This window comes from Tamandua tetradactyla, chromosome 3 (assembly GCF_023851605.1).
Source record: "Tamandua tetradactyla isolate mTamTet1 chromosome 3, mTamTet1.pri, whole genome shotgun sequence".
Lineage (NCBI taxonomy): Eukaryota > Metazoa > Chordata > Mammalia > Pilosa > Myrmecophagidae > Tamandua > Tamandua tetradactyla.
In genome coordinates, this window is record NC_135329.1 from 180,329,871 (window position 1) to 180,345,342 (window position 15,472).

General features: G+C 35.4%; 1 protein-coding gene across 17 annotated transcripts in view; it reads left to right on the forward strand.

Moving 5' to 3' along the window:
- PARD3B (par-3 family cell polarity regulator beta) overlaps positions 1 to 15,472 on the forward strand; it is a 1,143,268-nt gene that overhangs the window by 534,263 nt on the left and 593,533 nt on the right. For all 17 annotated transcript variants that reach the window (XM_077154793.1, XM_077154795.1, XM_077154796.1 and 14 more), the window contains one exon: positions 11,606 to 11,715. In XM_077154793.1, the coding sequence (XP_077010908.1) occupies positions 11,606 to 11,715 (110 nt within the window). The remainder of the gene's footprint in view (positions 1 to 11,605; positions 11,716 to 15,472) is intronic.

The following is a 15,472-nucleotide window of genomic DNA, read 5'->3' on the forward strand; positions in this document are numbered from 1 at the left end:
ATCTGTAATACAGTATTTATGGATAATGGATAAAAGTTTAATGGGAATAGTATAAGCTAGAAAAAACAGGTATTACCTTTAAGTTAGTAAGCATCTCATATTCTGGTATAATTTGGTTTATTCCTAAAACACATGGGAAATAATTATAGATGATAATACAAATTTACTTGTTTTAAGAATCATGGATTTCTAAGGATTATTTAATTAATTTGAATTGATATAATCCTGGTAATCCCTGTGACTCTTAAAGATCCATTTGTGGGAAATATTTTTAAATTCACACCAAGAACGCCTGCCCCATACTTAGCAATATCCAGGCCCTCTATGTTCCAATGTCTTTCCCTTGAGTATGAGAACATAATGCAGTTAACAAGAACATTCTCCCTCTTTTCCTGAAGCATCATAGAAACATACAATCCAGTGGCCTATGGATTTTAAAGCACATTGAATTTGATGCCAGGAGTTACATGGAAAGTCAGTAATGATCTGTGGCTCATTGCCTCCCTGTGCTGCTGGGTGAATGAATCTGTTGGTGTAATATGCTCCAGCTTGTGTAATAAACCTATTTAGTAGCAAGACAGCAGCCATATGAAACACCTGCATAGTCTATCAGGCTACTTTAAAGTGGAATAGATTTCAGTTATCTAATGTGAGGTCACAAAGGCTTGGACAGATGGGGCAGTTCCACCTCTTAGACAGAGTATAACCCCTTCCAACAATGCGAAAGGTAAAAGGTACCTGAGGTCAAAGCTGTTATTTGAAAGGTAAAATGTGCCTGAGGTCAAAGCTGGTCTTTGGACTCCCAGAGCAGCTATCAGTAACAAATGAAGTTTCAAGTCACAGTTACAAAAGTTGGAAAAGTGCCATGCAAGAGTCAGCTTTTCCTCTGACACTTTCTTTTTGCATGTTCCCTGCCAGAGAATCCCAGATTTTGTGTTTTCTTGATCAAACTCTAGTTAGTTAACCCTTGTTTAGAATCTTAAGTGCGGTTAGTAGAAACTATGTTTTTAACAGAAGAGGAGAGGTATTAGTGTTCTTTGCAACTACATGGAAGAAGTATTTGGGGCACACAAGCACTGGCATAAAGCCATCTATTCAGTGTTCCTAAGAGATAAAAGTGACTCCATATTACACCACTTCTTCCAGTCCCTCCAGAGACTTTGAACAATCCAATAAAATATAATAATCAGAAGTTTCAAATGTGGCTGATAAATCATGTAGATTTGTGCCCAAGGTGCCTTAAATTGACTTGTGGATGCCTCTCATCTATCAAGAAGGACTTGTTGGTTTGAATTTAGTACTTTGATGTTGCCAAAAATTATGTGCAACTGCAGCCCAGTGGCCTTAAGGCATCGCTGAATTCTTCCTTTCTCATCTTGCCAAGAGCTAGGGAGATATTCTTTTAGAGGCTGCTCCACTCAGCTCACTGGAAAATGTGTTCTAAAATTTAGGACAAAAGGCATGTTCCGTAAATACTTGGTGTAGGTCAACATTACTATGCTAATGGACCACCCAAATGCGCCCCATATTGAATCGACCTGCTCTTAAGACAAAATCCCCTAACTGGGCGTATATTCAGATGTACTTTTATAGGTTCTATTTGTAAAGAAATTTTAGATTAATGAACATTACTTTTTATCAGCATTTTTCATATATTCATAAGATATATGTTTTTTCCAAAATATATTTTAATTAATTCCTCAGTATTTGAATCCAAAAAGGCTATAATTGTTTCCCTTTGGATGCCTCACTGCTATTTGAATTAGACTAAATTAAAACTCTCCCATTTTAAGGCTTTCTAACATTGTTCTAACCAGTTTCCTCAATAATTTTCTCCCCCCAGTCCCTTACTTCATGCCTGTCTTCTCACTGAGAAAATCTCATCAGTATCCATACATGGCTATGTATCTCTAGTTTCTAAAACCATACCATATGCCCATCTGTGTGTTCTACTAACAGCACAGACAAATATTTTGTCATCATTTTATATCAACTCATCAATTCACACCTCTTCTGCATTTCAGAATTTTGTTTAAAATCCAGCCCTTTCAAAGAATCTTTTCAGGTAAACTCTACTATTACCTTTCTAATTATGCTATGGTTGCCATAAATCTCATGCATATAAATTAACCTCATAAATATCTTGAATATAAGACTGCAAAATATAGTACACTGAGAGATCAACTAAAGGGGTAATAGATTGCTTCATAAACCACAGTAATTGACAAGATTGTAGTTAATATTTCAGAGCCTTTATTGGAATTGTTTAGCGTTGGTGTTGATGTCAGTTTTTTGCTCATTTATCATTAAGTTGCAAGGGTGATAACATATGCTGCATTGGTGCGAATAGTGTTTGTTTTAAAATAAATGTTGATGCTAAAGAAATAAGTGTTAGTTGAAGGGAAACAAACTTGATAGTAGTCATTTATTCATACACGGTGGTACAGATCTCTTTAATGAACAACAAAATTCCCTTGTCTAGGACATTTCAGGTTCCAAAGGTTTCTGAATTTAGAGGTTGATCTTGATGCCTGTAGCTCTGTTTAGTTCAATTCAGCTTCTCTTCATGGTCTGCTCTGCTGGAGACCATAACAGATTTGCTACGATGAGTTGCTTGCCCTCAAGGAACATGCGTAATTTTGCTCCATCCTAACCACCTCCATATCACTCTCCCCATTCCTGTTTAACAATTTGTTTTATCACTATTTTGAATGACCATTTTATTTATTTACTTATTTAGTATTTGTCTTCCCCCAGCAGTCCACACCCTCTCCAAGAACAGAACCTTTGTGTGTTGTGCCCCAAAGTATGAAAAATGCCTAGAAAATTGCCTGGCATATTTCAGGCATTCAATAAATATTTTTTAAATGAATGAATGAATGAAGGGGAGACAATAAAAGTGAAACTATATTTATAAGACAAAGCAGGATATGACTTACTCTGAAAAGGTACAGAAACAGGTGTGTATTTTGTGGAGCCCTAAATGTATATAATTGGGGGGAGTACAACTATTTAAGAAAAAGAACACAATTATCAATACAAATAGGGTACAAGAAAAAATGCTGGCTCAGAATGAGAAGAAAATACTTTACAAATTTACTAAATCTAGTTTATTTTAAATGCCATAAAATATGAAAGAATACTTATTTTTATTAATTACCTGAAAATATCTCCATTATACTTTTTTCCTACACTTTTTGGCTACATACTTTTAATTTTTTCATATGCAGTATCATTTTCTATAGAAAGACTAGAAAGACCACTCTTTTTTTTCTATAGAATAATAAATCAGATTGTTTAAATAATGAAAGTATGTATAAATATGTGCTTCACGTGTAGATATACTTGCAATCTTTGAAACTGCTGCAGGTTTGTGTCTTACTGGCAGAGGAATTTTAATTGTTTTGTATAATTCCCACCAAAAAGGAAAAAAAAGTGGCACATTTTTAATTGTATGGCATTATCAAGCATATTCCAGAGAGAACTTCCCTTTTGTCAAAGCATCCATGAGAACTGAATTATCTTGTGCAATTTTGTGCATCTAATGAGTGATAGAATTTTCCATAGACTAACCTCTGACTTCATACATTGTGAATCTTGTTTATCTTCCAGTACTCTCATACTTTCAGTGCTGGGTGCAAAAAAGGACACGGTCATGTCACAATGTCACCTATAGCTCTATAATTATGTGTCCTGAAGCTGGGCAAACCCGTGCAGTAGATGATGGGAGATTCCTGGAAGCAATTCTCTAGGAATGGCTGGCGATAACTGAATACACAGAAGTGTCTGTGAATGACAAAAATATATTCCTCTGTTCTCAAACTGAAGATATTTCCAGCTGAAGTTTCCCTTAGCTTAATGCCAGCAATGCCCTTGGCATTCCAGTTTCATCTGATAGGAGAGAGTGATGGAAGGGATGTTTAAATTGGAAAATATAATAGAATTAACCTGTGGCAATTAAAATATTTTACTTCTGCATTTTTTACGAACTCATATTGATAAGGCCTCTTTTGGGATCTTGTAAGGGGCACAGATAAATAAGGGGAGCTAAAGCTTATGTTTCAATATCTTTCAGCAAATCTGCATCTTTGTACCGAGTATTCCAAAGGAGAATTTGTTTGCAACTGTGGAGAGTAGATCTTAATGGATGGAATCAAAACAGCTGGCAATATTAGAAAATGGTAGTTTAGTTGTAGAACAGGCATACTCTCTGAGGTCAGAGTGCGCAGGTTATTTTCAGCAATGGTTGGTGGTTCCATTTGGTGAATACTGTATGGCAAAGCATTCAGGGTAAGAGATAATAAGAAAGGTAGGTAGGGGGATATCATTGTATCCCTTGAAGGCCAGAATTTTAAAAGTGAAGCTTCACATGCTCGTTTTGAATTTTTTCTCTTTACCACTATGATTCAAAATTTTTGTTTTCGTTTGTGGATATACTTATCTTTTTTTTGTTAATTTTTATTCCTTTTTTAGAGTGTATGCCTTTCAGAGATCAAGACCTTTGCTTGTGCTGGAACTCCTCTTTAGCTTGTCATTATTCATAAGTTAATATATGGGACCTAGTGTATGTCAAAGACATGGCATAAACAGACCTTAAATAGCATGAGTGAATTGATACATAAGATAGTTTCAACAATATGAACAAAAACGTAGATTTGTATATATCAACTGGATAAAATGTGAACATTTTAATAGAAAAGGACGTATATCCAGAACAGAGGAACATATTACTTTCAGTTGAAGCTATAAGTATTTTCTGAGAAATTGTAATTCTCAATAGAAGTCAGTTTAAAAAAAAAAAAAAAAAAAAACTCACTTGTTTTTATAGCAGTGATACTCCAAGTAAAGCAGCTTTCCAAATAGTAAAAGTTGCTTTATTATGTATCTGTTCATTCATATCTCTCATGTCATCATGACTATTCTGTGAATTGCTTGTATTATGGAGGTATTTGTCCCATCATATTGAACAAGCATAGTTTTTACAAGCCAAAATTGGAGAAAACTTTGTTCAACTTTGAACTTTGCTCCTTTTATGTCAATACTGGGAGTCTCTCTCCTATGGAGCGATATTTATGCCTAAAGTATTTGGACAGCTAAAATTCTGCTAAAATTTGACTTGATTTCTCTTGTGTGGTTTTTCCATTACAGAGTCTGAAAGCATGCCACAGCTGCTGCATTCATCACAAGTCAGGCACCAAACCGGGTCAGCACTCCTGCAGTAGAAGTATTCTCTTATGGTACTTTGCCATAAATTGTGCTGCTATTGATATCATTACCTATTTTTTTATGGGTCTCTAGATTTCTTCAGTTCTGTGAATTTGGTTAGGCATCAGTTGAAAAGCCCTATCTGATGCCCATAAAATTCCACACAAGAGAAAATCTAGCTGTTTCCAAAAACAAATAGTGTACCATGACATTGGTTCATTGGTCTTTTTATTGAGTTATTGACAGGAGTAATAGGACGGGAGTGCTGGCAAGGCATGTAAATCATCTGCACGAGAGGTCATGCACTGTGGGAGAGGAGTTCGTTTCCCTTTCCTTTTTTTTTTTTTTTTTTTGCCTGGGCGGGCACCAGGAATCGAGCCCAGGTGTCTGGCACAGCAGGCGAGAACTCTGCCACTGAGCCACCGTTGCCCGCACTCCCTTTCCTTTTATCTGTATCTTTCTAACCAAATCTTTTTTTTTTTTTTCCTGCTGACCTCTTTAGGGTAAAAGAACTGCTGCTGCATTGAAGAGATATCATTCCCTTCCTTCTATCCAGTTACCCATAGAGAGTGTGACCCCACAATAGAAAAGTGTCAAGTGAATAAAACTGGATTAGAAATCAAATCCAGAAGACTTAGGACCTAATTTCTCAGAACTTCAATTTCCTTATTGGCTATATAAATCACAGAACTATCTCTTTGCAGATCTGGAATGGGACTTGGCATGGCTTATCCAACATGTGCATTTAGCCAATGAGGACAGGCTGGAATGTGTGAGGTGTTACAGCTTCCTTGAGGTTACAGCCTGCCAGGGCTACCTTTAGAAGGCTGGCTTTTCTAGTGTCTTTTGTCCATACCTCTGTAGGACATATCCATATTATAATATCAAATTTATTAACTGTTTAAGTGTTCAAGTGAAAGCTAATTGAAAGGCATTGTTCTAGGTGGTGTATACTTGCAAAGTCTATTGAGGACATGTACTCCATGAAACCAAGGTGCAGCTTATTACATTATAATGTAGTTTATACTTTTACCTCAGTTGCCGGCCAGAATGCATTTCCCCCTTTATCTCTTTTTCCTTTGTACAATTTATTTTCATTATCAATGTGGAGATTTAGAAATTTACCTTAAAACATAAGGTATTTTAGTAGCATTTTTTTTCCTGCCCATATTATCTTTCCTAAGTGTCAGCAGCACTGAAAAAAGAATGTGTATTCTTTCTTCAACCTGAGGTGATTTGATAATGCAATAAGATAGAAATAATCCCTTGGAGCTGGTGAAAACTGGGCTCCTATCCGGCCTGGTATGCAAACAGGTTCCCACGTTTACTCCAATACAATTCTCTACCATCCACCCCACCTTTTCCTCAGAGATTTCCTCTGTTTGGCTGTGATAACCTCTCCTCTTCCTCGATGTTCTGTGTTTCTGAAGATCCTGTGAGAATATAAAATCCTGACTTTTGTGTTATTTCACTCGCAATGCTCGTATACACGTGTGTTCATTCTTCCTTTGTCCACCTTCTGTCTGTCTCTACCTACTAGTTCTGGAAGCCGTTATGACTTCTGAACCAGCTTCACGCACATCTTTACCAGTGCCAATTGAAAACCTAGTCTTTATTTTTTACCCACCTCAAGACATCTTAGATTAAAAGCAAACCATACTGACCCCGAGTTGTCCAAAGCCAATATTTGTTTTCTCTGAAATCATAGCCATTCCCAATCATAGCAATTCCCAAAACTTCCCCATGGCTCTTCCCAAAGCGAGAAATATTAAAATGGTTTTGAGTTTCTCTTTTCTGCCCCATCTTGTTTGCTTTGTATGAGTAGTCAGCTGCCACATGCTCCTGTGTCCTCCTCTAGTTTATCTCTCTATGTCTACCTGTGACCGCTGTGTACTGCATTCACTTCCTTTGCATTGCCATTCCACCCTCTCCTAGTTTTTGTTTCTGTGGAATGCTCTACCGTCACTTTGTCATCCCTCTAGCTCCAGGTGTCAATCACATTACCTTAGGATGAAATAGCAGCAATATTAGTAACTAGCTCACCTTCTGGTTTTGCTCAGGAGAATCATTAACCCTCTTTAATTGAATCCCTATTGCTAATCACCCCACAATTGAAAACATCTGCTTTTCTGACTTTTGATGTGGGGCTTATGTTTGAAACCATTGTTTGTTTTCTCTGCCCCCTGCACCATCATGTGGTTATGGTTCTGGTAGACCTTGGTTTCAGTCTCTGTAACTGCTTATCTTTGTAAATTAGCTTTCAAGACACTCAAAACATATTTTTAAGTATAACACATCATCTGTTATTTAAGTAGACTCTATCTCAAATAAGTCCTTTCAAATGTGGAGAAAATCCACCCAGTCCTGTGTATGTAAGAAATTTATATTTTATATATGTAATATCTTACATTTCTGAGGCCTTTATATCTTGCATGATTCATTAGTATATCAATTTGAGACTTTTAAATAATTGTTACCCACTTTCAAAATCTTTTCCCCAATCTGGATTAGATGACCTTCCTCTGGATTCCTTTAGTTACATTTATAGGAGACATTGGACCAGTCACTCTATTCCTTTGAGGCCCAGTTATCACCATCAATAAAATGATGATTCTCGACAATTGGAAGCTGTGCCATCATTCGTAGACACGTGGAAATTGACTCTACTTTTTCCTTTGATGAAGATGTAGCCTAACCGATGCTAGCTGGCCCAAGGCCTGGGAAAACATAACAAGCCCAGCCCATTTTCTTAAAGGGAAACCCAAGGAGGGATTGTGGAAGTTTTTTCTGAGTGTGTCATAAGCCCTAAGTATTCACGGGCAATGATGTAGCAAGAATTGAGCTTTTCCTCATGTGCAAGACCCTTTCTTGCAAGAACAGTTACCAGCAGCTACACCCCTGATCAGAAACTTCTACTCTGACACATATTGCTTCTGCTCCTGCTGTCTTTTTTGCTTCCATCATGTGTCTGTGTATCTGGTTGAATAAAATGGGGACTTGATTCAGCCTGCAGTGTGCATGTGTGCATTGGTATGGATTTTCTAATGATCCCTACAAAACCTGCCTAAAATACTGCTCTGATACATTTATGTGTACTGAAATGTTCCTTGCCCCTGTACCTCCCCTCTAACAGATAAGCTGAGAGTATGTACCATGACTGCTTTTCGAATATCTTCCCTTCCTTATATAGTTTCTGGTGTGTAAACAGGCCTCAAATATTTAACTGTGTGGGAAAACACATGCAGTTGTTTAGCACTTCATGCTTTAAGGCTCCTTAGCATTCTTATTTTATTTGGGCTTTTCAGCTGGTGCGCTTTAAGCTATGATTCCAAGGAATACTGATGTCCTTGAGCTTAACTGAGGGCTTTGCCTCTAAAATCTAATGTGTCTTTTTCTCAATTAACTGAAAAAACACTAATGTATGACTTCTTTTTTTCAGTTTTTAATTCTCTTCCTACTCTATCATTTTTTTCTTAATAGTTTTGACTTCTATAGTAAGGTTATATCTGGTTTATTGTAAAATTGTTATAATATTTCAATTACTATATTAAAATATTATTCCAAGACAAATAATTTGGGTTTTGTGGCTCAGCTTTTGAACTGAATGATGTAAGTAGAGCAAATGCTATTTCCTTTTCTTTTTTGGGGAGGAGTGGGGAAGGTGGAAGAAGGTGGCATTTCCTGTATGAATATTACATACCAGACAATATCATGCCTGATGAATGCCTTATTTAATTTCAGCCTCTCCGCATTTCTGTGATGTTATTATCACCAAGTTTTAAATTGTGAGACTGTTACAGACAGAGTAAAACACAGAGCCAGGAAAGATGCTCAGTCTACTTGATTCTAAAACCCATGGTCCTCTCCACTGTACTGATCCATGATAATTATTAGTGTTATTGATTTATGTTTAGTGTTATAAGCTTCTTCAGTGCAGAGGTTATTATTATTATTTTTTTTTACTTTTACCCTCCACAAAAGATTCCATAAAATTAGATGGAGGTGTCTCCTCCTTATTTCAGTTAATTTTGCTTACTAGATATGACTTCTGGTCTATTATGTATACAAGCATTTGCCCACATCATCTTCAATATTTCTAATTATTTATCTTCTGATTGTACATAGGGCATATCTCTTTTTATCTTTAAGTTGAAGTCTAGCTCTTCTTGAAGGCCACCTTCAAATAGGGCTCAGCAATGACAAAAAATAATTTCAGGAGGGGTCAGTACAAACTATCTGAAATAACAGTTCATATTTAAAGATGTTCTTTATTAATTCCACTATGGCATGGTTTGCACTTGTTGTTAGCACATTAAGACAGCCAAAGAAAAAATTAGAAGGTGACTCAATAGGAGACGTTCTAGTGTGAATTAAGGGTAAAGTGGAGAACAGAAGAATTTATTCCTGATGAGCCGAGGGTATATTTAAGAAAAATCTAGCAATCTTAATTATTTTTCAATGTTTCAAATAGTTTGTACATTTGCACAAAAGTTAACTGTTATCTTCTGGGAGGCATATTGACTGAATAAACAAACCTGAACATATGTTGTTATAAAATTGTCAATTAATTCCAGATTTTTTTACTAAAATAGAAAATACTGACTGTAACTGAGGAGTCATAGAAATGGAATTGTGTCCTTAAAGTTGAAGGAAAATTATCTACTGTGATTTCCTTAAGAAAAATGTATTTACTAGCCTTTGTAAAATGAACTGAATTGATATATGTAGCTAAAAAACTAATGTAACGCTTCTATATTTCTAAATCAATTTATGTTTTGAGGTGGAAAAAATAGACTTTGTATCCCTTGATTTCCATGCTGGTTTTAGTTTGTTTTGTTTGTATGTTCGTTTGCTCGTTTTCCTCAATATGAGATAATTGACTTGTAGTGTACTGGCCTGGGTTAATAAACCTGAGATTCTTGGAGTTTGCCCCATTCTGTTCTTAACTTTAAAGATAATGAGTGACTTTGGAGGATATTGCATTTAGACTGGTTCATTCACTTCATGTTAGTGGTAATTCAAGGGCTTTCCTTGAGAGGTGCTTTTCTACTGTCCACTTAAGAGATGGTAAAAATACTGGGGTCTTCATGTCTTCGCATTTTCTACTACTTCCATTCACTTCCACTATTGTTTATTTTTATTTATTTTTTTGTTCAGAGAATCATTTAATTATTTTTATGTCAAATGCTTATGACAGTTTTTAGATGGGGATAGAGGGTATGGAAAATAATGTAGTAAAGTAGCTATCCATCAATAAATAAATGAATGGGAACTTGAACTTCATAATATCTTTTGGCATAGTATTTGCATCTAAGTAGCATGATAATTTCTTTTATGAAAAAAAGTTATTGTTTGGGAAGCAAACTTCTGTCTGGACAAGGATGAAAAATATTATCAATTATGTGTTTTGTACACAGAATACGAATGTTGGAGCACATATAAGAATTAGGGTCTGTATATAAGTTAAACAGTGTATTTACTTTTTCATAACTTTGCCATATGAAATGATATATGAAAAATGTTCCTTTAAACTGCAGTAGCTTGAGGGCTGCAGAATTATTTTCCAAAAACATACGAATAAAACTGATTTTTATATGAGAGTGAGTTTTAAATCACAAACAGGTTTTAAAGAGTTGTCTTTATAGTCAACAGTTTTCTATGAAAAAATTATTAGGCTTAGTTGCAGTCCGAGTAGTTAGGCTGCTAGCTCTGTTAGGGTTGAATTTCATTTGAACTTTCTAATGGTGTGGTCTTTTTTCAAAATTTAATAACTGACTCAAATATTTAATAGTGAAAGCTTTCATTAAATTAAAAAAGAATCAGGATATATTTTTAGAAGAATTAACTTATTTTGCTTCTCAATATTATCTACTTGAAGAAAATGGAACCAATCTCTTTGCATATTTAAATACATATTAATGCTATAACCACAGCAAATAATTTATTTCAGTATATATCATGGTTCAGAAGATTTCGGAAGCATCAAATGGCAACAATAACTATACTAACTCTACTGAATTGTAAATTGTACTGACTTTATGAACCTCTTCACTTGCCTCCTGCTTAATCTTTACTGTTGTTAACACTCATGTAGGTTTTGATGAGTTTTAGACTGTACGCTGTCAACTTTTTCATTGTCTAACAGTTTTCTGTTAAATACAATGGTTTGCTTTGAAAGGCTAGTAGGGAAAGACGAGAATTGAAAAATTTTGTTTCTTGGTGTGATTCTGTAAATAGATGCCAAAGATCATTAGGTGGATTAATTTTATAGCCACCCTTGGAAATAGAATGTTTTTACATAAAAGTATGTTGTAAACCCTTCTAATTAAATTGCATTGTGCTGTGCACTCTCTTCCCTCCAGGATTCTTTTGACCCCTCACCTCTTATTCTGTCCTGCAGGCACTCCACTGCTGGTAAGGAGAAGCAGTGACCCACCACCAGGCCCACCTGCTGACATCCAGCCAAGCCCGTCACACCCCAGTGGCCAGAGTCTGAAACCTGTTGTTCCAGTAGGTATCCTGCCGTCTCCATTTCTAATAAAAGATCAAAGTGTCTTATCTGTAGACTAACTGGAACTTTACAATCTTAAGTAAGTAGATAATTAGATGGAGCTCTTTTGATGGAATATGTAGTATTAGTGATAAATAGCAAATATGAGCTAGTATTAGGATCTAATTACAGTGATACCCATTATTATATGCCAAGCATTGTTTTAAGTGTTTTGCATGTATTACATTATTCAAAGCCCATATTAAGGTAAGCACAAATTTTCGTCTCCATCTTACTGATAAAGAAACTGAGGCCAAGGGAGACTTAATAACTTGCCTAGTTATCAGCTGCATAGCTATTAAGTGGCAGAGCCAGGACTTTCGGGCAGGTAGTCCAGCTTCAAAGTCCCTGCTCTTAACCAGTTCACTGTACTTCTGGATTTCCTTCATTCCTCTGCTTCCATAATGCCTATGCTTGTGGTTTGTGTATATTTCATTTGTTCAGTCAGTGCTTTGGAAATTCATACCCTCGTGAATGGCTATACGGCTTCAGGCTACCACTATCATGGATAAATGGTGCTAGTCCTGGGTTTCTGGAGCTCAACATTCTAATTGAAGAAAAATAGAATTATATACCCAAAGTGCTTATAATCACATCTACTTATGACGAGTATAACTAATATAGTAAATAACTTATAAGATATGTGTTGAATATTTTCATGAAGAGACAAAGTTCTCCTTTCATACAGGACTTTGGGCTTGTTCTGCTAATTCCTTGGTTGCTTATAGGAGCTGTAATTGTGGTTCATCTGTTCAGATAGCCTGAGTTAGATTTCGGTTAATGGCTAGATATCATTGTAATAGGTAGTCTGCAATAATGTATCCACATTAGAAAGTTTCCTAAAAGCAAGGCTCTTTTCCATTTTAAGTCTCAGTGTGTAAACTCCCCTAAAAAAGAAGCAAACTTTTATCCTTTTATAGCTATATGTATGTGTGTGTATATATATATGTTTAGCTGAGTGAGCTATCAAGAATTAGTGATAATGTGTGTGAGATAGGAGTCACTATACCAGATCATAGAGTATTTAATAATAAATTGGTAGAATAAGTTTGCAATCTGTTTTTCTTCAACAAGAAAAACAAGCAAAAGTTCTGAATTGTGTTTTAGATGTAATGTTTTCTCAATATCCTATTTGAAACTCTTTGCTTTTAAGGAAAGATATTTAATGGAACATTAATAAAAATCAGGTGTGTGTTTTCTAATTTAGTGATGAGTACAAACAAAACCAGTATGTGGCATGATTTTTTTTAACACACACTGATTAAGACCATGTTATTTATGCCTGAATATATTGGATTGGGGGAAGAGAAGAACTATATATAAGAAAAAGAAAACTATATAAGATTTATGTAAGAATTATTTGAGAGCACTACTATTTATTGCTTATTTCTACTAAGTCAATACCAAAATATATCAGTGGTTACCAAGTTGGGATGTAGGGGAATGGAATATATTTTTATTAGCAAAGCTACATATGCTAATTTACATTATCAAATATGGGCTGATCCCAACATCTAAACAGTAAAAAGGAAAAAGCATTTTTGCATCTTTCCTCACAGTGTTCTCTGTGGATGATGAAGTACAGAACTGAGACCCAAAGGATAGAGTCTGGTCCTTGCCTTACTGCAGAACAGTGGCAAATTCTAGGCTTCTGTTTTTTCAGTTGTAAAATGATCTCCTTAAATGCGTTGGTCCTTAGCATCCCATAGTATTGGTTGGCATTGTGCGTTCTTTATCTTTCTATCTCTAGTGCCAGCTACGTGGGAAATGCAGAGCCTATGTTTGTTGGACTTAGGAATGCAAGAGTCATTAGTCTGGGAAAAGTTCTAGAATTTCTCAGCCATTAACCAGCTACTTTGACTCTGTCATTCTTTCTGCCCCTCAAAGAAGTCTACTAGGTAAATGTTTATCTGCCTCAAGTTCTGGTTCACCCCAGTAAAGTAATGGATAGTTTAACTGCCCTATTGTGCAAAAAGTAGGTAAAAGTATTAAGTGAAATATTTAGGTGGTCTGTTTTTACCTAGAAGGGTGATGCATTTGTAGGTATTATATTGCCTGTATGTATATATTTGCATGTATTATATTATTGTAAGGATTTATTATATGTATTGTAACTTTATTCTAATATCCTTGTGTATACAAACTCATGGACTGTTTAGACTTGTACTGTCGATTATGGTAGCACTAGCCACATGCGCCTATTAAACAATTGAAATGTGATTAACTCAAATTGAAATACATTTTAAGTGTAAAATGCACACCAGATTTCTAAGTCTTAAATTTGATAAAAGAGAAATGCCTTTTTACATTTCTACATGTAATGAATATAAGAGCTATATATAGCTCTTATATTCATTACATTACATGTTGAAATTATAATGTTTGGCGTATTGGGTTAAATAAAATATATCACATTTCTTCTTACTTTTTTTCAGTGAGGCTACTAGAAATTTTTAAATGATATCTGTGGCTCACGTTCTGTTTCTATCGGGCAGCACAACTCTAGGCAGAAGTAAAATTGGCTATAGCATTAATGAAATGGATTGAGACCCTTGGGGGAAGCTCTTTGAGCTCTACACGGTCTCTGGGGCCACAGCAGGTTTAAGTTTGCCTGGGGCAGTCTTGATACATGCCTGTTGTCCTGGCATAATTACTAATAATGTTCTTGCTAATTCTCAGAAGTATCTAAGTATGCATGATAGATTTTGTGGCACTCTACATGTAATCCTAGAGTCACTTTTATTGTTTGTTCAGTGATAAGAAGAACAGCCTTACACTGCAGGAAAGGTTCTGTGTGATAATGGACTGGGGAGAGGGAATATGGGCTCTAGAACTTCAGATTCTTTCCCATCTCACAGATTCCATAATTCTCCTTGATTATTCCTCCACAACTTCAACTGTGCCATATTTGATTCCTATGATTAGATAACTAGTGATGGATATGAGGAATGTGTGATAATGTAGTCATGTAGCAACTATTATAAAAAATAATTGCTTAAAAAACTGCATTCAACTGCATTTCAGTTCACTCTGCAAGGGGGAAAAAATAAAATTTCCATCTCTTAAAGTGTCACATGTAAGTAATTCACAGATGGCAGAGCACCAAGTGGATTATGTTCAATCATTCCCAAGGAATGAAAACTTACATATAACCCACAGTATAAGAAGTTGTACAAATGAATATTTGACACATTTGATTATGTTGAAATATTGTCTTTAAAACCACAGTTGATGACTGTTATTTTTTAGTTGTACTTCATTAGGCTTACCATAGAGGGAAGCATTTTCTTTGCCCAGAGATATGTGTTTTTGAAAAGTTGGAAAACTTGCACTTGTTTTCTGGCTGGTTAACTTATTACAAATCGGTTATTTAAGATGCACACTCTTAGACATGTTGGAGTTTTGAAAAGTTTTTAAAATAGTAAAATCAGATTCTCTGCAAGCTTCAAGTTCTGTGTATATTGAGAGGTAATTGAGATTCAATATTTGCTCTTTATGAGATGGGCAACATGGGAATTTTTTTCCTTTATTTTTTGATAAACCTATCTAGTTAATCAAAATAGCAAATTATTAATGTGCAAATCATAAGGGCTATTTATCTTTCAGCAGTAACAAATTCATTTCTTCTGACAGCTTTTAAATTAAAGAAATAATCCTGGCAGTAGGTTCTTTCAGTGACAACGTGCTTGTGGGAAGGTTTACCTTCCTTGGTTTAAT